Below are 25,939 nucleotides of genomic sequence, written 5' to 3'. Positions count from 1 at the left end.
CTTATAACGACAGGATTCACAAAGACAGTAGTCTTAAAGGTGCTTTGTTGCCTACAGGGAGTGGAAGAATCCTACATTTACACACATTAAGTTGTAAGCTTAGGAAGAATGGTCCTAAGAAGAAAAAAACATCACGTAGCAGTTTCCAATTTCTTACTCAGAAATTAAATATTTTCGTGAAGCCAACAATCATCCTTTGCCTTTGCCTCAAACATGAAGTCACTGGTAATAGCTTTGAAGAAATGGGAAAAAACATATACATATTTGAATAATGTTATGCAATGCTAAAACTGCTGTTGAAAGATTGGATCCATTTTAAAACCTTATATATTATTTTTGTGAGGTGGTCTCATTTGTTTAATAATATTTAATAACATTTTAAGTCAACAATATGGAAATTATGTAGTGAGAAACAAAACAGTGGCTTGTAGCACCAGGTTGTATTGATGCATTTGAATTTATAGCAAATAAATTGTGTCATGAACTCTGTCTTTGTTGGCTAAGAAGACAAAACAATTTTTGTCACATGTGAACAGCGGAATGCTGAGTGGAATTAGTTTTATAATGTACAAAGGTGCTGTGAATATTATTAAAATATTACTTCAGTGAGGCTAGACACACTTCAACAAGGAGGTTGTTAAATAGTAAAGGGTTCATAAAATAGTTTTAAAATTATTCAAAGTTCAAAATATATTTCCTGCAACCAAAGCAAAATAGCTTCTCAAGAAAAAGCAAACAGTTTATTTTATTGTCACCTAAAGGTCCTACATAGGTGAAAATATCTGATATAAATGAGCTTCTTAATTATTAGGAAAAACTTTTCAAATTCCAAATTGAAGGTGATGGATCTAGATAAAATTAGGCTAAAAACAAAGCATTGATTTGAAACACTATTAATTTTGGAACAATATACCTGAATTCCAGCTTAACAATTGCATGGAGCTTTTCAGTCAAGATAATTGTTTAGCAATAATAAACAGGGTAATTCAAAAATAAAAAGTGAATGAATGTAAGATTACTCAGTTTCTGTTACGAAACAGATCAACACAGAGAATATCAACACTGTTAGCAGATATATCTGTGGAATAATTGGAAGATTTGACACCTTGGACTATTTTATCCCAAGGGAATGTCTGTAATGAGAAGTGCTAATAATGTTAGCTCTCTGCATATGAAGTGTACTTCCAGTCTTTTCTTGTAGACATATAGTCTGAAACAGATAAACAGAAAAGAAAAAAAAAAAAAGGAAAAAAAAAAGCTTTTACAATTCTAAAATCTGGAATATTTACTGAGAGCAGCATTTGGAATCTCGGCAAATATCTGTTTATCCTGTTAATACAACAGATAACAGAACCATGAGCATTCCATGAACATGTTCTCCATGAACATTCCTACATTCCTCTGAAAATGCAGTAGTATAGTAGGCCTAGTGTTCTCACTCTATAAAAAAGATATAAAGGAAAGAATATTATAGGACAGAGATCTAAGTTAGCAGAAGACTGAAAGAAAGAGTCAGTTAAATTAGATTATACATATAGTAATGTGAACATTTAATATTTTTGTCGGTGACATGGACAGTGGGATTGAGTGCACCCTCAGAAAGTTTGCTCACAACACCAAGCTGTGTAGTGTGATTGACACACTGGAGGGAAGGGGTGCCATCCAGAAGGACCTAGACAGGATTGAGAGGTGGGCCTGTGCAAACCTCATGAGGTTCTGCAAGGACAAATAACATATTTCATACCCTCACAGATACTTGCTGCATTACTCCCAGTAAACACCAGCCATGGCTACAGACTCTGAGATGGCCATCTTTGGGGAGGCAGCTCCCTACCTCCGAAAGTCAGAAAAAGAGAGAATCGAGGCCCAGAACAAGCCCTTTGATGCCAAGACATCAGTCTTTGTGGTGCATGCTAAAGAATCCTATGTGAAAAGCACAGTCCAGAGCAAAGAAGCAGGAAAGGTCACTGTCAAGACTGAAGCAGGAGAAGTGAGTAAAAAAATCAAGGCTTAAGAATACAATTTAATCTTACGCTAGACTCTTAGATGACAAATATGGTTCTTTCTTTTCTTTGGCAGACTCTGACAGTGAAGGATGATCAGGTTTTCTCCATGAACCCTCCCAAGTATGACAAAATCGAGGACATGGCCATGATGACCCACCTCCACGAACCCGCTGTGCTGTACAACCTCAAAGAGCGTTACGCAGCCTGGATGATCTACGTAAGTACCAGCAGCTGTCTTCCTTTGGGTAGCTGGAAGGCCTGCTGTGCCAGGCTGAGCAGAAGCCAACGTGCTGTCTCCCTTCCTCACAGACCTACTCGGGTCTCTTCTGTGTCACCGTCAACCCCTACAAGTGGCTGCCGGTGTACAACCCGGAGGTGGTGTTGGCCTACCGAGGCAAAAAGCGCCAGGAGGCCCCTCCACACATCTTCTCCATCTCTGACAATGCCTATCAGTTCATGCTGACTGGTGAGTGCTTGATCTCATTCAAAGCAATCTAAACCAAAAAGCCTCATGGCTCTTACTGGAGCATGTGACAAGACAGCTTCAAACACCATGGAGCTGAGAGAGAGAAATTGGCAATTGCAAGCCAAACTGTACCAGAAGCATGCATAGATTCAGCACTGTGTATTATTGTACCAAATTCCACACTCTCCCATCGCAGAAAGAAACACTGGACTCACAGTTTGCTACTTTTTTACATTGAGGGACTAGAAAATATTATTATTCCATACAGTCCTTTACCTAATCACAGGTAGGCAGTTTGATTCGATTCCTTGATGAGAACTGTGTGAAGGGCAAGTGCATACACAGTTTGTCTGAGGACCATGTGCCTCTGACAGTTGCGTGGGTCCAGCAGAGCTTATACTTACTACTGAGGGATGTGGAAGGAAATCCAGTACTGTCTTCTAGGAGTCAGTGCTTAGACTTTCCAAAGAAGCCCCAGCTTACATTTACAGCTTTACTTTTCAGTCAGGTCAGTGCTATTCAGGACAATGGCTAAAACTTTCATTCTGCCTTTTTTGCAGACCGTGAGAATCAGTCAATCCTGATCACGTAAGTACACTCACTCCCTACTCGAGTCCCTGAGGGGCTGCCCCATGCCCAGGAACCACACACTCTCTGGTTCCATGTTTGATTTGACAGCGGAGAATCCGGTGCAGGGAAGACTGTGAACACAAAGCGTGTCATCCAGTACTTTGCAACAATTGCAGCTAGTGGGGATAAGAAGAAGGAGGAGCAGTCTGGCAAGATGCAGGTGGGCTCCTAGAAGTAGGGCCCTGCAAGTGTCTGATTGATTTCTGAGCTATAACATGACAATGAGGTTTCTATTTTAGGGGACACTTGAGGATCAAATCATCAGTGCCAATCCCCTGTTGGAGGCTTTTGGTAATGCCAAGACTGTGAGGAATGACAATTCCTCACGCTTTGTAAGTTGTCGCCCGGCGTAAGAAAAAATGACTTTTTTCTTATCAACACAATGCAGTCAGATTTGGTGAGGTGGACCTAGATCTTTTTTATTATTATTATTATTATTATTTAATTTCAGGGTAAATTTATCAGAATCCATTTTGGTGCCACGGGAAAACTGGCTTCTGCTGACATTGAAACATGTAAGACCAGGCCTCCAGGCCTGATCACATTCCTTCTGACTTTGATCCTCAGTTCCTGTGCTAACTCTCTCCTACCGTCCTTCCCAGATCTGCTGGAGAAGTCCAGGGTCACTTTCCAGCTCAAGGCTGAAAGAAGCTACCACATATTTTATCAGATCATGTCCAACAAGAAGCCAGAGCTAATTGGTAGGAAATACCGGTAACTTCTCCAGACACAGTTCACTGAGCAACATTTTTCATTCCTTTCCATGCCAACTGTCTTTTGATCTGTATATGTTTTGTCCTTCTTCTCAGAGATGCTACTGATCACCACCAACCCATATGACTACCAGTATGTGAGTCAAGGGGAGATCACGGTTGCCAGCATTAATGACCAGGAAGAGCTGATGGCCACAGATGTAAGCAATGCACAGAAGGTTTCTTAGGTGGACTCTGATCTATGGACAGGCATGGTCCTTGCTTTTACGTATTCTTTAATTATTCCTTCATTAGAGTGCCATTGACATCCTGGGCTTCACTCCTGATGAAAAAACAGCCATTTACAAGTTGACAGGGGCTGTCATGCACTATGGGAACCTGAAGTTTAAGCAGAAACAGCGTGAAGAGCAGGCAGAGCCAGACGGCACCGAAGGTATTATTACTACAATAAATACTGAAACACTCACTACTACAGGAAGGGTTCAGGGTCCATGATTCAGGGTCGTGATTCATGTCATGAATCCATGATTCAGGGTCAGAATCATGGACTCCATCTGCATTTTTCCCCCGATGCTAGTATTGCAGCACATCAGTGTGTCCTAACAAGAGGTCTTCCCTGGAAGAACACAACTGAGCAAAAGATGCAGGTTTCTTTGGACTATGCAAAGTACAAGGATCAGTAAATCCCAAACCACACTTCCATCTGCTGACAGAGTAGTAGTCAGGCAGAAGAAAGTTGGGCTTTGCTGCTCTACTGAATGGCAGTTTCCCAGATGTGGCCCGTAACCAAGAGCCGCTGTGCTCACTGACTTAAGTTTAAGTACCCAGGGAGAAAACAGTCATTTATCATCTGCTGTCATCACCTCCTAAAGCTATTGATTCCAGGTAAAACTAAGCCAAAATCCTGAAGCTGTTCTGCCCCAAAGCCAGTATTCTTGCAAGCAACTCCCAGTGCCTGAAGTGAGAGCATTGTGCTATTCTATTTTGCGTAGAAGGTTAAAAAGGAACATCAGTTAATACTGCAGCTATGGCTCTTACGTTCTACATTTTCTGTAGAGTTTCAGCATGTTTCCAGGAATTCCATTTGAAAAATAGGCAGCTAACATATGTCTGCTGTGTTTGCTTTGCCTAGAATTGTTCAAAGGTATATTCCTTTACAAGGTCATGGAAGTATTTTCATGAAACCAGAGTTATTTTTGTGTATTACGAACGTGTCTTATTGTCAGGGGGAGGTTCTTGTTTTGTTTTCATTTGCTTTTTAGGAAGGTTAAGGCGTTAAGTGAAAATGCATGGAATACAATAGCAATGAATCTGATAATGATGAATATTCATAGTACAATATACCACAAATAATGTCTTTCATCTGCCTAAGTGATGTCAGGTGTGGTATTTTGCTGACAAATCTTGGAAGCATTTGGAGCCGTGTATGCAACACCGATTCCATTGGAATCAGTTTTGTTTCCGAGTCTCAGGTCAACGTAAAGTTTGGCCATTACTCTGAACCTGTGAACAAATTTCTCAGTGTGGCAAAATCATCTATTATTGTGCCAGTTCTGTTTGCTCTTAAACCTGGGAGAAGACTGTGGCAGTTTATCTTCTCTGCCCTCTGTTTACTTCATTTAGTGTGCATTTCCTCCTACTTTGCATTCTTCTGAAGGCACCAAGGAAAACAAGCAATTTATTCCAGTATTACACTATCTTTACTCATTGGATTTTCTTTTCTGTTTCTAACCTGAATATCTATTGATGCAATTTAAGGATGTTTGGTCATTTCAAATATTAATGCAGCAGTCTGCTGTGTTTTTTTCCTATGTTTTCACATGATATATATAGGCATTCTTGGGCAAAGCGTTTTGCATACCATGCCTGTTAACAGGGTCCGCATCTAAATTCATTGTTACAAGTAATAGTAGAAAGTAAAATGACAAACTTTTTGAATTCTGCTTGAGCATGCACTTCTAAAAACTGGTATTCATTTCAGGTGTAGGTTCTTTAAGGCATAAATTGACACCTAAGCATTGTCGTCTCTTGAGTATTATGTTTTTAAGGTTACTTTATCAGCAGTCACTGAAAGAGATTGCACTGTCTGGTTCTGAGAACATCTGTGATTGTCTACAACCTCACTGTCATCCCAGACTTAGTTTTCCCGTTTCTCTTTTAAAACATTTCTTTAGTTTTGTCTACCTAAATGCCTCTAAATTAAATTTTCATTCAATAAAATTCAAAATAAGCCAATGGTGAAGAAAATATACCCAACACAAATGCTCCACAGCTTCTGGGGAATGCTGCTTATGATGAAATACAAATATGTTACATTTTTATCTTAATTGGCCTTCTTATCTTGACTACAATTGCCTTTCACTACTAGTTGTTTTGTTGTTGTTGTTGTTTTCTATTTAAAACAACAACAACAAACACAGTAGTGTCTCCTATCAAGAGACGTATCAATATCTCCTATCAAATCAAGAGAAGGTTCTATATCTGTATGTATGTGTCTTAGAGTATTTATAATTTCTGCAGAAGCCATTCTGAATTTCTACAAGATACACCTGCTGGTAAGCTAATACACGCTGCTGCTGTGTGTTTGTATAGTTGCTGACAAGGCTGCCTACCTGATGGGTCTGAACTCAGCAGACCTGCTCAAGGCCCTGTGCTACCCCCGAGTCAAGGTTGGGAATGAATATGTAACCAAGGGTCAAACTGTGCAGCAGGTAAGAAAAATTTGGTGTCTGGCAAGAAGTGTTTTGATAACAAAAACACTGGACTTCCATTTTTGCTCCACATGATAACTGCATACTTTCTGGTTTTGATTTAGGTATACAATTCAGTAGGTGCTTTGGCAAAGGCTGTCTTTGAGAAGATGTTCTTATGGATGGTTGTTCGCATCAACCAACAGCTGGATACGAAGCAACCCAGACAGTACTTCATTGGTGTCCTGGACATTGCTGGCTTTGAGATATTTGATGTAAGAGAAAGGTCTTCATATAAGTTTCGCGGAATGGGCATTAAGAAACTGGAATATTTCTTTTTTTATTTTTCTTTATGGATTTTATTATTTGTTGGATATTCCTAACATTTCTGTAGGAATAGCACTCGTTTGGCTAGTTACCCATAAGGGTTACAGGTTTTTTTGTTGTCTGTTGTTCCATGCAGAAATTAAATTTGCATTGAAGAGTGATATCAGAATGTTTAACAACTGATGGGTAAGACAAATTATGAGGAAATTAAAACTTGTCATCTTGAAGATTTTGTTAATGCTGAAGCCAGATTCCCTCTGAACAGTCTATCAGTATAGCTAAATCATAGCAGGGAAAGAACTGTGATGACTAGCATTTTGAACTAAGCTCTGCAATATTTTTCAGTGCTCAGAAATATGTTCAGGTGGGGCTATGGCTCCAAAGTGTAGCTATATTAGAGGATGGAATGCCCCAGTCACCCGTCCAGGTCCACATTCAGGATCCCAATCATGGAGACCTTGATGGGTTGAAAATAAAACATATTGGAACATGCAAAGTGTTCATGGAACTGAACCTTGAAAGTCAGTATATCTCTTTGCATTCTGCAGTTCAACAGCCTGGAGCAGCTGTGCATCAATTTCACCAATGAGAAACTGCAGCAGTTCTTCAACCACCACATGTTCGTGCTGGAGCAGGAGGAGTACAAGAAGGAAGGAATTGACTGGGAGTTCATTGACTTTGGAATGGACCTGGCTGCCTGCATTGAACTCATTGAGAAGGTTCTTGGACACTGTACACTTAATAGCTTTTCAGATGTAAAAGCAAATTTCTATGCTGAGATTTTCTGAATTTTTCCAAAATTTGCTGAATTTTCTATGCTGAAATGACCACTTTAATATGTGGCACCCACATTTAATGCAGCACATAACAACTTTTTTGGACTGTGAGCACACCATATATGTTTTCATGTGTCTGTTCATGAGGTGGTTAGTCTGTTCCTTACATTACTGCCTGTGTGCTTCTGTTGAGTAGTGCATATGATTCACAGGGGGGCAAAAATTTCAGTCCTAGTCATAGTAATAAGTCTGTCTTAGAATCCATACTGAAATGTATGTATTCATTTAATTTATGCCAAGAGGGTAATTACACTGAACAGCTTCTATTTTAATGTTTGAAGAAATTTTCTATCCTGCTTCAAAGAAGAAGCATTTATTTAACGTAAACTCTTTCCTCCTCAAACCTGAGTGTATTTTCATACATCTTACTTTCATTCATTTCATTTTCAGTCTTCAACTAACATGCACACAGTGTATTTCTACATGCCAGTTCTTTACTACATTAAAATCCTGAAATAGACAGGTGAACTTGTTTACATGTATCTGATGACATATCCACTAACAAAATGCACTTTCTGGAAAAAAAAATGAGATGACACACTCTGAGGAGGATTTTTTTGTATCACCTTATCTTCCATTCCTCTGTCTTATATTCTGTCTCCCTCATCCTCACTTTCTTTATTCATGTTTTGCTATTTCTTCCAGCCTATGGGAATCTTTTCCATCCTGGAAGAGGAGTGCATGTTCCCCAAGGCAACTGACACCTCTTTCAAGAACAAGCTCTATGACCAGCATCTGGGCAAGTCCAACAACTTCCAGAAGCCCAAGCCTGCCAAAGGCAAGGCCGAGGCCCATTTTTCACTTGTGCACTATGCTGGCACAGTGGACTACAACATCACTGGCTGGCTTGAGAAGAACAAGGACCCCCTGAATGAAACTGTTGTGGGCCTGTACCAGAAGTCATCCCTGAAGACACTGGCCTTACTCTTTGCCTCTGTTGGTGGGGCAGAAGCAGGTGATTTCTTTTAAATCAATTCTCTTATAGTTTACAGGAAAAAAAAACAAACAAACAAAAACCCCAACTTGCAATAATATTTTGCAGTATTTTGCAACAGCATTTAAATTTTATAAATGTACAACTTCTGTTTTCATAAGTCAGTGTAGCTAGTATTACTTTAACCACAATAGTTTAAAATATATGGAAAATATGGTTCGTATACACAAAAGGTTTCTTAATATAATGAAAGGTTTGTGTGCCGAAAACCTTCTCTACTTTTTGGCACTCAGTCACTCAGATTAATAAAGGATATTAGATTTTTCTAGAGACCTTTATAGATGTGTTGTCAGAGTGGAGATCAGAAAGAAAATTTGCACAGGATCTGTGACACAGCAGATAATTTCTACAATAAAACATTCCCAAATACTTCAAGAAATACTATCAAACCCATCATCATGACATTAAATTTATGCATAGTTTTAGATATCAAGTTATGGAAAGACACTTATGTTGATGTATTTGATGTATTCATTCATGAGTTATTTAATTCCTTAATTTTCCTACTGTACAGGATGTTGCATTTTATTTCCTGTTTTAATTTTCTTTACTTAAGAAAGTCATTAGATTTTGTTCAGCTATTATCTGAAAAAAATCTTTGAAACGATAAACGCTCTAGGCATTTATGAATTTTGCTCATATTATTACATTTTCTATTTATTAAGATGGACACACAAAGTTTTTCAAGTTCTAATCACATTTTTGTTGTTCAATTCTTTTTCTTTTTTTTTTTTTGTATTATTTTTCAGAGAGTGGTGGCAGTGGCAAGAAAGGTGGCAAGAAGAAGGGTTCTTCTTTCCAAACTGTCTCGGCTCTTTTCCGGGTACTTTAGAATAATCATTATAAATTCTACAGCATTGTGAACAAAGATACAGAAAATTCTGTATATAAAAAGTTTTAGATCAATCTAGTATATAAAATCTTTTTGTTCAGAAAGGGTAAAGGCATGCACTTCATAACAAAGAAAGATTCTCATTGAATTATCGGAAGAATTACTTCAGAAGTGCCCAAAAGGTTGTTCTGATCATGATATTATTACAGTGGTTTTAATCCATCTTTGCTCTTGCTCTTAAGGAAAATTTAAACAAACTGATGAGCAATCTGCGAAGCACACATCCACATTTTGTGCGGTGCCTCATTCCCAATGAAACAAAAACACCTGGTAAGTTGTTCAGGTTACATAATGTAAGGAATCTATCCATCTCTGTGCGATACAATGAAGTACCAATTCATGATATCATTTGTTAGGTGCCATGGAACATGAGCTGGTGCTTCACCAGCTACGATGTAACGGTGTGCTGGAAGGGATCAGAATTTGCAGGAAAGGATTTCCCAGCAGAATACTCTATGCAGACTTTAAACAGAGGTCAGTCTTCCCTTAATCCACCCTCCATCATATCCTTGCTGAACAGTTTGCATTTACTAACTGTTTTAAATTCTATGGGGGTTACGGGAAGGTTCATAGTAACTACATATTCATAGTATTCATACATATACATATTCATTCATATACATAGTTCATAGTAACTACATAACTGGCATATAAAAGTCTGTTGTCCAAGTTAGTCATCCAGTTTCTTTGAATAGCTAGCTAGAAGAAAAGACATCTCCAAATGGCAATTATTTTTATTTATTCCTGCCCTCTCCCTCTCCCTCTCCCTCTCCCTCTCTTTTTCTTTTTCTTCTGTGATAAAACATTTTTTAATTAATTATCCAGAAAGAATGTTGACTAGCTTGGACTTAGTTAACTTCTAGGTAGCAAAGTAGGATGACTTGCAGCCATCAGCACACAAATGTGAATCAAGCAGCTACAAAATGTTCTAGACTAAAATGTTGGAAAACCAAATAATATCAAAAGGTCTTGCTTCTTGCTCTGTATCAGCTGGAAAACACTCCGAGTATGTATTGACACTATCTGGGTGAAGAACTGTTTCTCATTCCCACACATTTTTTTCTTGCACATAGAGTTCTCATTTGAAGATAACTCATTAAATAAAAGGACATGGGAAATATGCCAGTAGTTACCCATGGAAATCTGTATTCATTCTTTGTCAAGGATTTCGGGACTAAGGAAAGTGCAAGTTTTACTCTAAAAACATTTATCCATGGAAATATCATTTCTAAGCAAAAGAGTAGAGTTCAGGCTTACTCACTTCTCATCCACTCATTACCACTCTGCAGAAAATCCTGACAATGGAATCAGTTTGTACAGGCTTGAATGAGCTTTCAGGAAGCTGTTCTTCATATTCTACTTCCTCCCATAGGTACAAGGTGCTTAATGCCAGTGCTATCCCAGAGGGACAGTTCATTGATAGCAAGAAGGCTTCTGAGAAGCTCCTCGGATCTATTGATGTGGATCATACCCAATACAAATTTGGTCACACCAAGGTATAAATACTTATTGACTGAAATACTGTGTATCTGTACTTTGCAGTACCTGACAATTATGTGCTGCAACCATTTCCTTTCTCAAGGTGTTCTTCAAAGCTGGGCTGCTGGGACTGCTGGAGGAGATGAGAGATGACAAGCTGGCACAGCTTATAACCCGTACACAGGCCAGGTGCCGAGGCTTCCTGATGAGAGTGGAGTTCAAAAAAATGATGGAGAGGAGGTAGTTACATACAGTTATTTGGCATGCTGGGCCAATCCTCCTAACATATCAATGGTGTGAACAAAACTGAAAATAAGCTCCTTCTCGATGAAACTCATTTATTTGTTATTAGTTCATTTTACCACTACGGATGGAAAAAAAAAAAAAAAAAAGAAGAAGAAGAAGAAAAGACCTTCTTTAAATTATGTCACTCTTTGTAGTTATTTTTGCTACTTTCTATAAATGGCTAAATTCTGTAAATGTCCAGAATTCAGAGATATAGGCCATGGAAGCTGCTCATGTCCAAAATCTGGACTTCAAAACTGTCCATATAGGTTGGCCATCTCTACATCACAATCGACATTTGCTTCCCATAAACATAAAATATATAATATATATATGTCTGTATGTATGTAATTCATTATATAGAGAACTATTACTATAAAGTATTACATACAGAACAGTCACTATATATTATACATATTTATATATACAAGTTAATTATGTAATATACATTCAAAAGTATAAAACATACTTTCTTTACCTTTCAGGGACTCTATATTCTGTATCCAGTACAACATACGTGCATTCATGAATGTTAAACACTGGCCCTGGATGAAGCTGTTCTTCAAGATCAAGCCCTTGCTGAAGAGTGCAGAATCTGAGAAGGAGATGGCCAACATGAAGGAGGACTTTGAGAAAACCAAGGAAGAGCTTGCAAAGTCTGAGGCAAAGAGAAAGGAGCTGGAGGAGAAAATGGTTTCCCTGCTTCAAGAGAAAAATGATCTACAGCTCCAAGTGCAGGCAGTGAGTGTTGCTAATGCTTTTGGCTCATAATGCCCCGTGTAAAATAATCCATATGTCTTGGTAACAGAAACATTATTCCAAACCAGTATTATTTTGAACAACATGTAAATAATAAAATAGGAAGGAAAACCATATAGAAAAGCTAAGCTGGAATAAATAAATATTAAGAAATTTGCAAATAATTATTGCAGCTTGTTCCTTACACTTTTAAATCAAGAGAGAGCTAATCCATTTCCAGTTAGTAAACCCTACTGTTTATAGTATATTATTTTAAATCATATATAACAACTTAGAGCAGCAATTATTATGTCTTTATGTAACCTTATTTACTATATAATTTTGATATGTTATCCTCTGATGAATGAAGTTAGTCTGGATGTCCAACTGATACCTTGATTTGGGGAATTACAAACGGATTCTATTGGAATAAGTAAGAGGGGCTGAGAGTGGGAGGTATTTCTACAGCATTTTTCATTCCTGCCTCTTCAGGAAAAACTGATAAAAGTGAAGTCTCCTTCCATTTTTCCCAGGAAATAAAATTATAGCAACAATGGTACCCTTAGAACTGTCTTTACTAGCAAAAGATTCAGATTTATCTGATCCTATTTTGATGTCTACAGTATAAATGTAGAGTATAAATCTGAGTTAGTAGCCTTACTCTCCCTGTCTTCAGCAAGAAGTAACTCATTCTTGATACAATTCATCCAAAAAATATATTTTTTTGCGGGGGGGGGGGGGGGGGAAGTAGTGAAAATCAACTGCATCTTGATTTTCTCAGTTACAGGAAGTTACATATCAGATAAATAAATCTAGGTGAGATAAAACCCAGACTAGCCATCTTGCTGAGCCATAGGAAGCCTTCTGCCTGGATGGTATCTCTGCTCTTTGTTACAACCATAAGGAAAAGAACATGGAGTACAAAGAAAATAAAGGTTACTTCTCCAAGGACTTCAAAGTTTCCATGTTAGAATGCCTGCAAATTCGGGCAATTTGTACTGGCTAAACACCAGTCTCCTTTCCAAACTGTTCTTCCTGACCACAATGGCTACACATATGTCTGATGCAGTTGATGCCTTTGAAATAGTGATCTCAACACAAAATTTTCCCCTAAACTAAAACTAAAAAATTTGTATTAAAGATGAATTTATGCTAAGTAAATTATTTTGTGAGATTTATAATAAGTATTTCTCAGCAGAATGTCGGAGCACTTAGCATTCAAGTTTTAAATGCTGAATGATGAGAAATCTGCCTACATGGTACTCCAATGACTTCAGGAGAACTCTATGCCATTCATAGATCCAGTGCAATGTAACACTAATAAAATTAAAATACATATATATATATCCTTAGCACCTATTACTATACTATTACTTAGCACCTGTCTTCAGGGCTGGAGGCATTCCAAAATAAATGGTATAAAAAAAAATAAATCAAAAATAAAATACTCTTATTTAAAAAATAAATCAAAAAATAAAATAAACTCTTACGATAAAGAGTTCTAACTTGAAACATCATTATGAAGCTGCTTTGAAAATAAAAATACCTTGCTTTGAAAAAAAGGAGAAAAAATAATGGCTGACATACAAACAGAATTTTGAAAAATATTTTATTCTAATGAATCATTGCAGGAAGCTGATGGTTTAGCTGATGCTGAAGAAAGATGTGATCAGCTCATCAAAACTAAAATCCAGCTGGAAGCCAAAATTAAAGAGCTGACAGAGAGAGCAGAAGATGAAGAAGAGATGAATGCTGAGCTGACAGCCAAGAAGAGGAAACTGGAGGATGAATGTTCAGAGCTGAAGAAAGACATTGATGACCTGGAGTTAACATTGGCCAAGGTTGAGAAGGAAAAACATGCCACCGAAAACAAGGTATGAGGCAGAAGACGTCACTCACACTGTGCTATTATGGGAGTCTTGTACCTATTTGCTTTAATTACACTTGCTCCCTTCTCATCAAAGGTGAAAAATCTCACAGAGGAGATGGCATCCCTGGATGAGACCATTGTGAAGCTGACAAAAGAGAAGAAAGCCCTCCAAGAGGTCCACCAGCAGACACTGGACGACCTGCAGGCCGAAGAGGACAAAGTCAATACATTGACCAAAGCTAAAACCAAGCTGGAGCAGCAAGTGGATGATGTAAGCACACGTGCCTCCAGCAAGACAGGACAGGTATGGAGTTCGACCTGCCTGGCATTAATGGTGTTGTTGTGTTTAGCTGGAAGGGTCCCTGGAGCAAGAGAAGAAACTGCGCATGGACCTTGAAAGGGCTAAGAGGAAACTTGAGGGAGACCTAAAGATGGCCCAGGAATCCACAATGGACTTGGAAAATGATAAGCAGCAGCTGGATGAGAAACTGAAAAAGTAAGTGTGGTTGTGGGACTAATAACATGGATTTATTAGGTACTTTTATTCAGGTGTTAACACTGTATGCTTTGTGCAAAGGAAAGACTTTGAAATCAGCCAGATCCAGAGCAAAATTGAGGATGAGCAAGCCCTGGGCATGCAATTACAGAAGAAGATCAAGGAGCTGCAGGCAAGTCTCTGGTCCTTGCCCTCCACCCTTCAGAAGGACACCAGTACAAGGAGGGCATGGGTGTGAAGGGTCTCGCATTTTCCCCAGGCCCGTATCGAGGAACTGGAGGAGGAAATTGAGGCAGAGCGAACCTCTCGGGCAAAAGCAGAGAAGCACCGTGCTGACCTCTCCAGGGAGCTGGAGGAGATCAGCGAGCGCCTGGAAGAAGCAGGAGGGGCTACAGCAGCTCAGATTGAGATGAACAAGAAGCGTGAGGCAGAATTTCAGAAGATGCGCCGTGACCTCGAAGAGGCCACGCTGCAGCACGAAGCCACAGCTGCCGCCCTGCGGAAGAAGCACGCAGACAGCACAGCTGAGCTTGGGGAGCAGATCGACAACCTGCAACGAGTCAAGCAGAAGCTGGAGAAGGAGAAGAGTGAGCTGAAGATGGAGATAGATGACTTGGCCAGTAACATGGAGTCTGTCTCCAAAGCCAAGGTACTGAAATACATCTTCACAGTAGTTCAAGCTTAATCAAGTACTCATGTTTTAAGATTTATGTTAGTCATATTTTAAAATACATAGTAGTTCCTTACAACTTGAATTTGTGTTTAAATTCTTTAATAGTAGTATAATAATTGTTCCTTTTTCTGAAAGCCTTATATCTTTAGCTGAAGCACCTAACCTAAGGATCTATAGACTGTCATTGCTTGGGTCACTATATGTTTGCTTGGTTCACGATTCTTGGTTCTCACTGTTTGGTTCACAATATTATACTGAACGATGCTGACATTAACAGTTTTTTAGCTTCTTTTTTCAACTAGAAATTGCTCCTATTCTACATTTCTTTTTTCTTCCTATTTTTCTTCTCTTCCTGTAAATACTTCAATTATGTAATCTGTAAGTGACAAACAGAAATGCCCCCTGTTACAGTGTGCCATCATCTTGTATTTCAGAAACTGGGTGCATGTTAATTAAGTAGTTGTACAAATATTGGAACTGGAGATGCAAGTTTTATAGAACTGAGACATTTTGACTCTCTTTGAACTCTCTTCATGAGAATTCAGATTCCCAGTAATTGTGTTGAACCACCAATTATCCTTCATTCTGTTCTTCATGAAAATAGGCAAATTTGGAGAAGATGTGTCGTTCCCTAGAAGATCAACTCAGTGAGATTAAAACAAAGGAGGAGGAGCAACAACGCACAATTAATGACGTCAGTGCTCAGAAAGCTCGTCTACAAACAGAATCTGGTAAGACGTTTATGTTTTTTAAGAGAACATTGTAAATAAAAAAAAAAAAGGGCTTAAAAAAAGGGGGTTAAAAAGGCATCACAAAGACCTGGAGTCTTGGTGGAAACCAAGTTAAACAAAAGCCAGCAATGTGTTCTTGTGGCAAAGAAGGCCTACAGAATCCTGAGCTGCATTAGGAGTGTTGTCAGCAGATGAATGGAGGGTGATTCTTCCCTGTTCTGCGGCACTGGTAAGGTCATACCTGGCATGCTGTGTCCAATGCTAAGCTCCCCAGTGCCAGAGAATTGCACATATTCACAAGCAAGTCTAGCACAGAACCAATTATATGATTAAGGCGTACTAGTTTGAAGGAAGAATTCATCTCTCTCATAACCTAGACTTCTTCCCTCTGCTTCACAGGAGAAATTCAGGAGACGTTGGGAATATATACCTTAGCACATGCACCATTTAGTATTCATGTTGTAAGCTTGAAGTGACCACCAAACTTAGTGCAAACATAAAGCAAGAACGCTCAGGTATCAACAAAGAGGGAATGATGTATCTCATGTCCTACCTCTAAAATGAATATTTTATTCAGAGATGTATATGAGGATCAGTGACTAATATTCAAAGAAAGGAATACAATTTTGTTTAACAAAATAACTTTCATATTCATTTGATTATCAAGGTTAATAAGTTTTTAAAAGTCATATAAAGGTTCTCTTACTCAGTGTAGAGATGACCCTCCTGGGCAGATGACCTGTCCAACACATATGTGAGAAATGTAAGGAGAAAATATATGTAATAAGATCAATGTAATAAGATTCTGTGGTTCTGTGATTCAGCTAGTGTATAAATTACCCTTCTGGGCACATGGCCTGTCCAAAACAGTTGTGTCTCCTGTAAGGAGAAATGTATGTAATAAGATCATAAGCTTTAGTAAGCTCTGCTAAACACACTGTCTTAAAGCCCTAACTATGCACAACACTGCCATCAGTGAGAATGAAAGGCCTATGTATCTGCAAACTTTCCCAGGTGAATATTCACGCCAGGTGGAGGAGAAAGATGCTCTGATTTCTCAGCTATCAAGAGGCAAGCAGGCGTTCACCCAACAGATTGAGGAACTCAAGAGGCACTTAGAAGAAGAGATAAAGGTGAGGAGGCTTTCCAAATTCTGTCTTGTCCACTGGATTTTTCCTCACCAAAATGTGCTTCAGACACATATGAGATTATAGAGACATCATGCTGAGAGGGAAAAAAACACAAGCACTTAGTTCATTCAGTGCAACTTACCTTTGCTCCCTGACACCTACCATCTATCCATTAGATTTCCATTTTGCAAATTCCCAGCTCTCCCGTCCTCATTCAATACATTGCGATCATTCTCATGGGAGAATAATCCAGTGTGCAATAACATTTCAGTCAGGACATTTCCACATTTCCCAGGAGATTTCTATTCCTTGTCCCACAACTATTTTTCCCCCAGGCCAAGAATGCCTTGGCCCACGCCTTGCAGTCTGCTCGCCACGACTGTGACTTGCTCCGGGAACAATATGAGGAGGAGCAGGAAGCCAAGGGAGAGCTGCAGCGTGCCCTGTCCAAAGCCAACAGCGAAGTGGCCCAGTGGAGAACCAAATATGAGACAGACGCTATTCAGCGCACGGAGGAGCTGGAGGAGGCCAAGTGCGTGGGGAAAGTGGGGAAGGCTGAGAGAAAGTAATAATGGAAATTTCAGGAGACCACTATAATAGTGTCAGGAAGAATCCAATGCTGCACTTTGGGGTGGGGTGGCAGGAAGAGGGAAAATATAAGCAAGAGAGAATATGCACTGAGAAAAGCAGAAGCACCAAAGCTCTTCAGACGCAGAATAGAAGAGTGACCAGTGCTAGAGTGAATACCAGAGTGAACAGCAGAGAGTGACTTGCTAGAGCTCAGCATTCAGACACGGAAATACTATGACTGTCTAGAAGAGGTCTTACACTCTGTATAAATGGGGGTCACACAGTACAAAGTGGCCAAGTGTGCTCTCCTGTAAAAAAAAAAAACACGCAGGCTGTATGGTTTTTTTTTTGACTGAGAACTTGCTTTCTCACTGGGAACTGTGCTTACCACCTCCCAGGAAGAAACTGGCACAGCGCCTGCAGGATGCAGAGGAACACGTTGAAGCTGTCAATGCCAAATGTGCTTCCCTGGAAAAGACAAAGCAGAGGCTGCAGAACGAGGTGGAAGACCTGATGATTGACGTGGAGCGATCAAATGCTGCCTGTGCAGCTCTGGACAAGAAGCAGAAGAACTTTGACAAGGTATTTTGACCTCCAGTGTGTGGATCCTGGGCAGAGCATCTCATCACAATTGCCACTCACGCCTTGTTGCTCCTCAGATCCTGGCAGAGTGGAAGCAGAAGTACGAGGAAACACAGGCTGAGCTGGAAGCTTCCCAGAAGGAGTCTCGCTCTCTCAGCACGGAGCTGTTTAAGATGAAGAATGCCTATGAGGAGTCCCTGGACCACCTGGAAACGCTGAAGCGTGAGAACAAGAACTTGCAGCGTAAGTTGCTGGTCCTCTACTCCTGGCAGAGCTTTCTCACAACCGTGTCTGACTTTCCACAGGTTTTTTTTGCCTCCAGGTCTGCAAAGATGCCTGTTGCCTCGGTGTGGCAGGGCGCTTCCCCTTTTGCCCTGTGTATGAAAATGCTGTTCATCTTTTGTTTCCACAGAGGAGATTTCTGACCTCACAGAGCAGATTGCGGAGGGAGGAAAGGCAATTCATGAGCTGGAGAAAGTCAAGAAGCAGATTGAGCAGGAGAAATCAGAACTTCAGGCTGCTCTGGAGGAAGCAGAGGTAGCTGGCATTATTTATTTCTGTCTTACAGGTCTTGGATCTCTCTCTCGTTATAAGCACTATGAAGTCATTCCAGATACAAGAGGATAAGAATGCTTCTATAAAACTGTAGAGATATCATCAGAAACACTACACTTTCCTTTACTTAGAGCTTGAGGTTCAATATTTTTCACGTAAGTATTTAATTTGCATTCATTCCTGTACAGGCCTCCCTCGAACATGAAGAAGGAAAGATCCTACGTCTCCAACTTGAGCTCAACCAGGTCAAGACTGAGATTGACAGGAAGATAGCAGAGAAAGATGAGGAAATTGACCAGCTGAAGAGAAATCATCTCAGAATTGTGGAGTCCATGCAAAGCACCCTGGATGCTGAGATCAGGAGCAGGAATGAAGCCCTACGGCTGAAGAAGAAGATGGAGGGAGACCTGAATGAAATAGAGATCCAGCTGAGCCATGCCAACCGCCAGGCTGCAGAGGCACAAAAGAATCTGAGAAACACACAGGGCGTGCTCAAGGTCCATTGAACTAAAGATGCTCATAGACAAGTCTTGGCTAAAATTTTCTGTTCCAAAGGACTCAGGTCTGCTTATAATTTCTTTCACTTGTACTGCAGGATACCCAGATACACTTGGATGATGCTCTCAGAACACAGGAGGACCTGAAGGAGCAGGTGGCCATGGTGGAGCGCAGAGCAAACCTCTTGCAGGCTGAGATTGAGGAGCTGCGGGCAGCCCTGGAGCAGACGGAGCGGTCAAGGAAAGTGGCTGAGCAGGAGCTTCTGGATGCAAGCGAGCGTGTGCAGCTCCTCCATACCCAGGTCTGTGAACAAATATATTTAATATTTATATTTCTGCTCCATACAAAGGAAGTACCTGGAGACTAGCTGAAGTGTAACAGCATTTAGTTAGTTATAAGTAAGTGTAGTTAGTAGTTATAAGTAAGTGTAAGAGCATTTACTAAGTTATATGTTGCAAAGGTCACAGTATGGATAAGAAATACTAAAAGTGAGTTTTCAGCCTCAGAAACAAGATGGAATTCATTAGACTATAGTAGAGATTATTTTAAAAGTAATAAATTAAGAGGAGAATTGGAGGTTCATGCCCTATTGCTTCTGTAAGTTCACCAGCTTTCCTACGTCTGAGGTTGTAAAGTCAGACTTAGGTCGATGATTACGCTTATCACAGGAATTATGTTCAAACAGGAATACACTAATACTGTCCTTAACATCTTTTAGCAAAGTTAGTGTAAGTATTCTGTGGAACTGCCACTAGACTGAAAATGATAAGGAAAGATTATGTTGTTTTTCTTTGCAAGTATAAATTCCTTCTGTGTTGACTCACAGACTGTGTGGAAATTTTATGGAGGACGTTCTTGAAATATCGGAGCTCATCACTAAGAAACTAGCTAACAGCTACTTAAACAGCTAAACTAGCTAAACAGCTAAGAAACTAATAGCTACCACCACAGCTCCTTTAGAACAGAATTCCATGGGACCTGACGGCACAATTTACATTAAAAAAGAATATTTTGCAGTGTTCTTGATTTGATATTACAAGGTAATGGAAAAAAAATTGTGATGTTTTTGCTCTTCAGCAGCACACCAACTTGATCAACACCAAGATGGAGCTGGAAACAGTTATTTCCCAAATTCAGAAGGAAATGTAAAAAACTGTTCTTAGAGAACTGACATAATCATTAAATCTATTTTCATTTTTTAACAAGTGTATCTCAATGATTCTTTGGCAGTCTTCTACCACAGCTATTAATCAGCAGTGTATATTCTTCATATAACACGTTAACAGAACTTTAAACAAAAGTGGGGAAATTATTTATTGCCAGAGATGGTATATTAAAGCTGCTGGAGAAAACACTATGTTTTTTCTCAAACAGAACACCAGCTTAATCAACACCAAGAAGAAGCTGGAAACGGACATTGCCCAAATTCAGGGTGAAATGGAAGACACCATCCAGGAAGCCCGCAATGCTGAAGAGAAGGCCAAGAAGGCCATCACAGATGTGAGCTGGGGGCTCCTTTCACTGCTGATGGTGGATGTATCCCCCCCCCAAAAAAATGTCTTCATCCGCAAAACGCCTTTGATTCTTTCTTCTCCAGGCAGCCATGATGGCAGAAGAGCTGAAGAAGGAGCAGGACACCAGTGCTCACCTGGAAAGAATGAAGAAGAACCTGGACCAGACAGTGAAGGACCTGCAGCACCGTCTGGATGAGGCTGAGCAGCTGGCCCTGAAGGGAGGCAAGAAGCAAATCCAGAAGCTGGAGGCCAGAGTGCGTGGGGCTGGTATTTGTGCACAAGTGAGCACGTCCCTTGGAGAAATACCAAAGAAGCTCCAAAGACAGATTTTTCATTGCAGGTGCGGGAGCTGGAAGGGGAGGTTGATGCTGAGCAGAAGCGCAGCGCTGAAGCTGTGAAGGGTGTGCGCAAGTACGAGAGGAGGGTGAAGGAGCTGACCTACCAGGTAAGGTAGAAGAGGGTTTTTTTGTGGTTACACACCCTTCTCTCTGGAGGTCAATATGTTGGCATAGTGCTTTCATGAGGGTTTTCTTTCCATCCTTCTCAGTTAGTCATTGACACAATTAGCAAGTTTTTTAGCTCTGTCCGAATGAACAGCGGTGCTCTGTAAGGCATGTAACTCTCTCTGTTTCATCTAGAAGAAATTTAGGCAGATAGCAAAAGAAGCGTTGCTATTATTTACCATTTTCTTGCTGTTGTTTAACATTGTCTGTAGTCCGAGGAAGACCGGAAGAATGTTCTCAGGCTCCAGGATCTGGTCGACAAGCTGCAAATGAAAGTGAAGTCTTACAAGAGGCAAGCTGAGGAGGCTGTAAGTATTGCTGTGAGCACAGTCAGTCTCCCTCGTGGCAGAGGTGGAATTTTGTGTTGATAATTTCCTCTGCCTAGCTCTGTTCAAGACCGTAACTTTTTTGTCATTTTATGGCTGTGCAGTACAGAAAAGATCAGGAATGTATAGAGGTGTAGAATACCTTTTGTTCTGAGCATTGTTGCATCACTGGGAAGAATGTTGAAGGTTAAGAGTAACACTTCTTTCTTTAACTTTCTTTATTTCATATTTCATCATTCCCTCACGCAGAAAACAGAACTGCCTTCAAAAAAGTTGTAATACATAATTTAATAGCAGTAAATAAGTGAAAAATGATTTAATGGAATTAAAAGTTCCTTGGAGCAGCTGTAAGCCATTGGAGCAGCCTTAAGAGGCTCTGGAGCACAGGTGATCTGCTCTTTGATCCTACCAGTCAAAGGAAGAGGCTTTAAAAGGACCCATCGAAGCTGGCAGATCAATGGATGCTTACGGTACTACTGGTCTTATAGCCTGGGATCTGGCTTTTTAGATGATGTAACTCTCTGAGATAACTGGGGTATTGGGAATTGATGGGGTTCATCTGTTGGAGGAGGGGAAGACCATCTTTGTTTACAGGCTTGCCAGGCTGCTGAAAGGACGTTTAGACTAAAGTTGCCATAGGAGGGGAACCTCAATACACCTGACTCTTAAGAAGCGAAGGAAGGAGGATCCCAGGAATTACAGGCCTGTCAGTCTGACTTTAGTACCAGGGAAGTTTATGGAACAGGTCATTTTGAATGCCATCACATGGCTCATACAGGACAATCAAGTGATCAGAAGTAGCCAGCATTAGTTTATGAAAGACAGGTCCTGCCTGATTAACCTGATCTTCTTCTATGACAACATGACCTGCTTATTAGACGAGGGAAAGGCTGTGGATGTTTTTTACCTGGATTTTAGTAAAGCATTTGGCACAGCCTTCTCCTGGAGAAACTGGCTGCTCATGGCTTGGACAGGTGTACAATTTGCTGGGTGAAGAACTGGCTGGATGGCTAGGCTCTAAGAGTCCTAGTGAATGGAGTTCAATTCATTTGGTAGAATCATAGAAACATAGAATGGCTTGGGTTGGAAGGGATGTTAAAGATCATCTAATTCCAACCCCCCTGCCATGGGCAGGGACACCTCCCACTAGACCAGGTTGCTTAAAGCCCCATCCATCCTGGCCTTAAACAGTTCCAGGGATGGGGCATCCACAATGAATCTGGGCAACCTGTTCCAGTGCCTCACCACACTCATCATGAAGAATTTCTTCCTTATATATAATCTAAACCTACCTACCCTCTTTTAGTTTAAAGCCATTACTTCTTGTCCTATATATCACTACACTGCCTGGTAAGGAATCCCCCTCCAGCTTTCTTGTAGGTCCCCTTTACGTATTGGAATGTTGTTATAAGGTCTCCCCAGAGCTTTCTCTATCCACTCATTACACAGCCTATATTCATATTCGGGATTGCCCCAGCCCAGATGCAGAACCTTGCACTTGGCCTTGTTGAACTTCATGAGATTTGCACAGGCCAACCTCTCAAGCAAGTCCAGGTCCCTCTGGATGGCATCCCTTGTCTCCAGCATGTTGACTGCACCACACAGCTTGGTGTCATCAGCAAACTTGCTGAGGAAGCACTCAATCTGTCCCTGTCACCATCAAAGATGTTAAGTAGTGCTGGTCCCAATACTGACCCCCGAGGAACACCACTTGTTACTGGTCTCTACCTGGACATTGAACTGTTGACTGCAACTCTCTGAGTGCAACCATCCAGCCAATTCCTTACCCACTGAGTGGTCCATCCATCAAATCCATGTCTCTCCAATTTAGAGGAAAGGATATCATGGGAGACAGTGTAAAATGTCTCAAATCCAGGTAGGTGATGTCAATTGTTCTTCCCATATCCACTAATGCTGTAACCACCAAGGTCACCAGATTTGTCAGGTGACCAGCCAGGTATCTGGTCACCAGTGGCATTCTCCAGGGCTCAGTATTGGGGAGCATTTTGTTTAACGTTTTTATCAGTGACCTGGATGTGGGCATTAAGTGCACCCTTGATAAGCTTGTACGTGGTACCAAGTTAGGTGGGACTGTTGATCTGCTTGAGGGTAGGAAGGCTCTGCAGAGGGATTTGGATAGTCTAGACAGATGGGCCAAGTTCAATCACATGACATTCGAGAAGGCTAAATGCCTGGTCCTGCATTTGGGTCATTACAACCCTGTTCAGTGGTATAGGCTTGGACAAGAGTTGCTGGAACACTGCCCAGTAGAAAAGGACTTGGGGTGCTGCTGGTTGACAGCTGGCTGAACATGAGCCAGTGGTATGCCAGGTGGACAAGAAGGCCAATGGCATCCTGGCCTGCATAAAAAATAGCATAGCCAGTGGGGCTAGGGAAGTGATTATTCCATTGTGCATAGCACTTGTGAGACCATACCTCAAATACTGTGTTCAGTTTGGGGCCCCTTACTACAAGAATATTAAGCTGCTCAAGCATGTGCAGAGAAGAGGAAGAAAGCTGTTGAAGTGCCTAAAACACAAGACATCTGAGGAACAACTGAGGGAATTGAGGTTTAGTCTGGAGAAGAGGAGGCTGAGAGTGGACCTCAGCACTCTCTACAACTACCTGAAATGGGATTGCAGTGAGGAAGGTGTTGGTCTCTTTTCTCAGGTGAGAAATGATAAGATGCAAGGAACTGTACTCAAGTTGCACCAGAGGTGGTTTAGATTGGTTATCAGAAAGAATTTCTTTATGGACAGGGTACTCAAGAACTGGAACAGGCTTGGAACTCCAGGGAAATGGTGGAGTCCCTATTCCTGGAGGTATTTAAGAGATGTATGGACATGGCACTGAGGGACGTGGTTTAGTGATGTAAATCAGTATGTCAGGTTGACAATTTTACTTGATGATCTTGAAGGTCTTTTCCAACCTAGATGATTCTATCATTCTATGTATAATTATTCAGAAATGTCAAAGTCCATATTCAGAGACTCATATATTCACTTCATATTCAGAGAGTCATATATTCTTGTCCTATATTATTAACCATCTAAATATTTAGCATTTAAGTAATTTCTTCGGATTCCCCCCAGAAGTATTGGAAAGAATTACATACTAACACAGCCTTTGATTTTTTTCATTATGTAAAGGGAAAATACCACAGTATGTCCAGCATAGTGTTACAATAAGAACAAATTATCGTTAAACATTTAAAAATTATTTTAAATTAGTTTTAGGGAGTTTTCTAAAGAAATCAGCATGAATTTGATAAACTTAATATAATTTCCAGATAAGAAATTGTGTGTGACAAGTGACATTCTGAAACTCATTCCACTGGCCTCTGCCCATCGACCTATCCTGTACAAGGCCTTGCAGACGGACCTGGACAGGATGGGTCAATGGGTAGAGGCCAGTGGGATGAGGTTCAACATGGCTAAGTGCCAGGTCCTGCACTTTGGCCACAACAACCCCATGCAATGCTACAGGCTTGCGGGGAGAATGGCTAGAAAGCTATGTGGAGGAAAAGGATGTTGGGGGTGCTGATTGATGCTTGCCTGAACATGAGCTGGCAGTGTGCCCAGGTGGCCAAGAAGGCCAATGACATCCTGGCTTGTATCAGGAATAGTGTAGCCTGCAGGACCAGGGAGGTGATACTCTGCTCTGGTGAGGCAGCACCTCAAGTACTGTGTTCAGCTTTGGGCCCCTCACTACAAAATGAAATCGAGGCCCTGAAACATGTTCAGAGAAGAGCTACAAAGCTGGTGAAGGGCCTGGAACACAAGTCCTATGAGGAGCGGCTGAGGGAACTGAGGTTGTTTGGTCTGGGGAAGAGGAGGCTCAGGGGACACCTCATTGCTCTCTACAACTCTCTGAAAGGAAGTTGTTGGGAGCTGGGGATCAGTCTCTTCCTGTAGGTAACTAGTGATAGGACTACAGAGAATGGCCTCAAGTTGTGCCAGGGGAGTTTCAGGTTGGAAATTAGGAGACATTTCTTCTCCAAAAGAGCATTCAGGCATTGGGACGGGTTGCCAGGGAAGTGGTGGAGTCACCATCCCTGGGGGTGTTCAAGAAAAGGTTGGACCTGGTGTTTAGGGACATGGTTTAGTGGGTAACGTTTGTAGTAGGGTGATGGTTGGACCAGATGATCTTGGAGGTCTTTTCCAACCCTGATTCTATGTTTCTGCATCTTCCCGTTCCCTTATTGAATCTCACATCAACACACTGGAGGAAAATTGGAAATGACATTTTTTAAATTTTCATAACTTTTTTCCTGTCCACAGGAGGAGCTGTCCAATGTCAATCTCACAAAGTTTCGCAAAATCCAGCATGAGCTGGAGGAAGCAGAAGAGCGGGCTGACATTGCAGAGTCACAGGTCAACAAGCTCCGAGCAAAGAACCGTGAAATTGGCAAGGCAGAAAGTGAAGAGTAAATGCC

The 25,939-nt window shown here is 40.8% G+C and overlaps 1 protein-coding gene across 2 annotated transcripts; it reads left to right on the top strand.

Annotated features, from left to right (window-relative positions):
- Positions 1-1,786: 1,786 nt before the first annotated feature.
- On the top strand, positions 1,787-25,934 carry LOC118255619 (myosin-1B). Of its 2 annotated transcripts, none has more exons than XM_035561951.1 (38): positions 1,787-1,990; positions 2,080-2,223; positions 2,316-2,472; positions 3,033-3,060; positions 3,151-3,262; positions 3,342-3,434; positions 3,554-3,617; positions 3,705-3,803; positions 3,912-4,015; positions 4,110-4,248; positions 6,408-6,526; positions 6,631-6,780; positions 7,381-7,551; positions 8,314-8,619; positions 9,414-9,485; positions 9,737-9,824; positions 9,911-10,028; positions 10,927-11,050; positions 11,137-11,273; positions 11,804-12,059; positions 13,688-13,930; positions 14,021-14,197; positions 14,277-14,422; positions 14,504-14,594; positions 14,682-15,071; positions 15,700-15,826; positions 16,841-16,959; positions 17,292-17,488; positions 17,925-18,108; positions 18,186-18,351; positions 18,521-18,645; positions 18,852-19,160; positions 19,259-19,462; positions 20,536-20,661; positions 20,759-20,929; positions 21,016-21,120; positions 21,391-21,486; positions 25,785-25,934. In XM_035561951.1, the coding sequence occupies exons 1-38, from the start codon at positions 1,787-1,789 to the stop codon at positions 25,932-25,934; spliced, it is 5,811 nt and encodes a 1,936-aa protein (XP_035417844.1). The 2 variants fall into 2 exon arrangements, with proteins under 2 accessions (XP_035417844.1, XP_035417842.1); XM_035561949.1 differs by having other exon boundaries at positions 8,314-8,623; positions 9,412-9,485.
- Positions 25,935-25,939: the final 5 nt, after the last annotated feature.

Source organism: Cygnus atratus, chromosome 18 (assembly GCF_013377495.2).
Source record: "Cygnus atratus isolate AKBS03 ecotype Queensland, Australia chromosome 18, CAtr_DNAZoo_HiC_assembly, whole genome shotgun sequence".
NCBI classification, from domain to species: Eukaryota; Metazoa; Chordata; class Aves; order Anseriformes; family Anatidae; genus Cygnus; species Cygnus atratus.
Note: the sequence above shows the minus strand (reverse complement) of the source record. Positions and strands in the feature narration are given on the sequence as shown.

Excerpts from the sequence above, each read along its gene's own strand:
- LOC118255619 (XM_035561949.1), top strand. The coding sequence starts at position 1,787 with ATGGCTACAGACTCTGAGATGGCCATCTTTGGGGAGGCAGCTCCCTAC. Across the intron at positions 11,051-11,136 it reads ACAAATTTGGTCACACCAAG|GTGTTCTTCAAAGCTGGGCT; the intron begins GTATAAATACTT and ends TCCTTTCTCAAG. Across the intron at positions 19,463-20,535 it reads TGCAGCTCCTCCATACCCAG|AACACCAGCTTAATCAACAC; the intron begins GTCTGTGAACAA and ends TTTCTCAAACAG.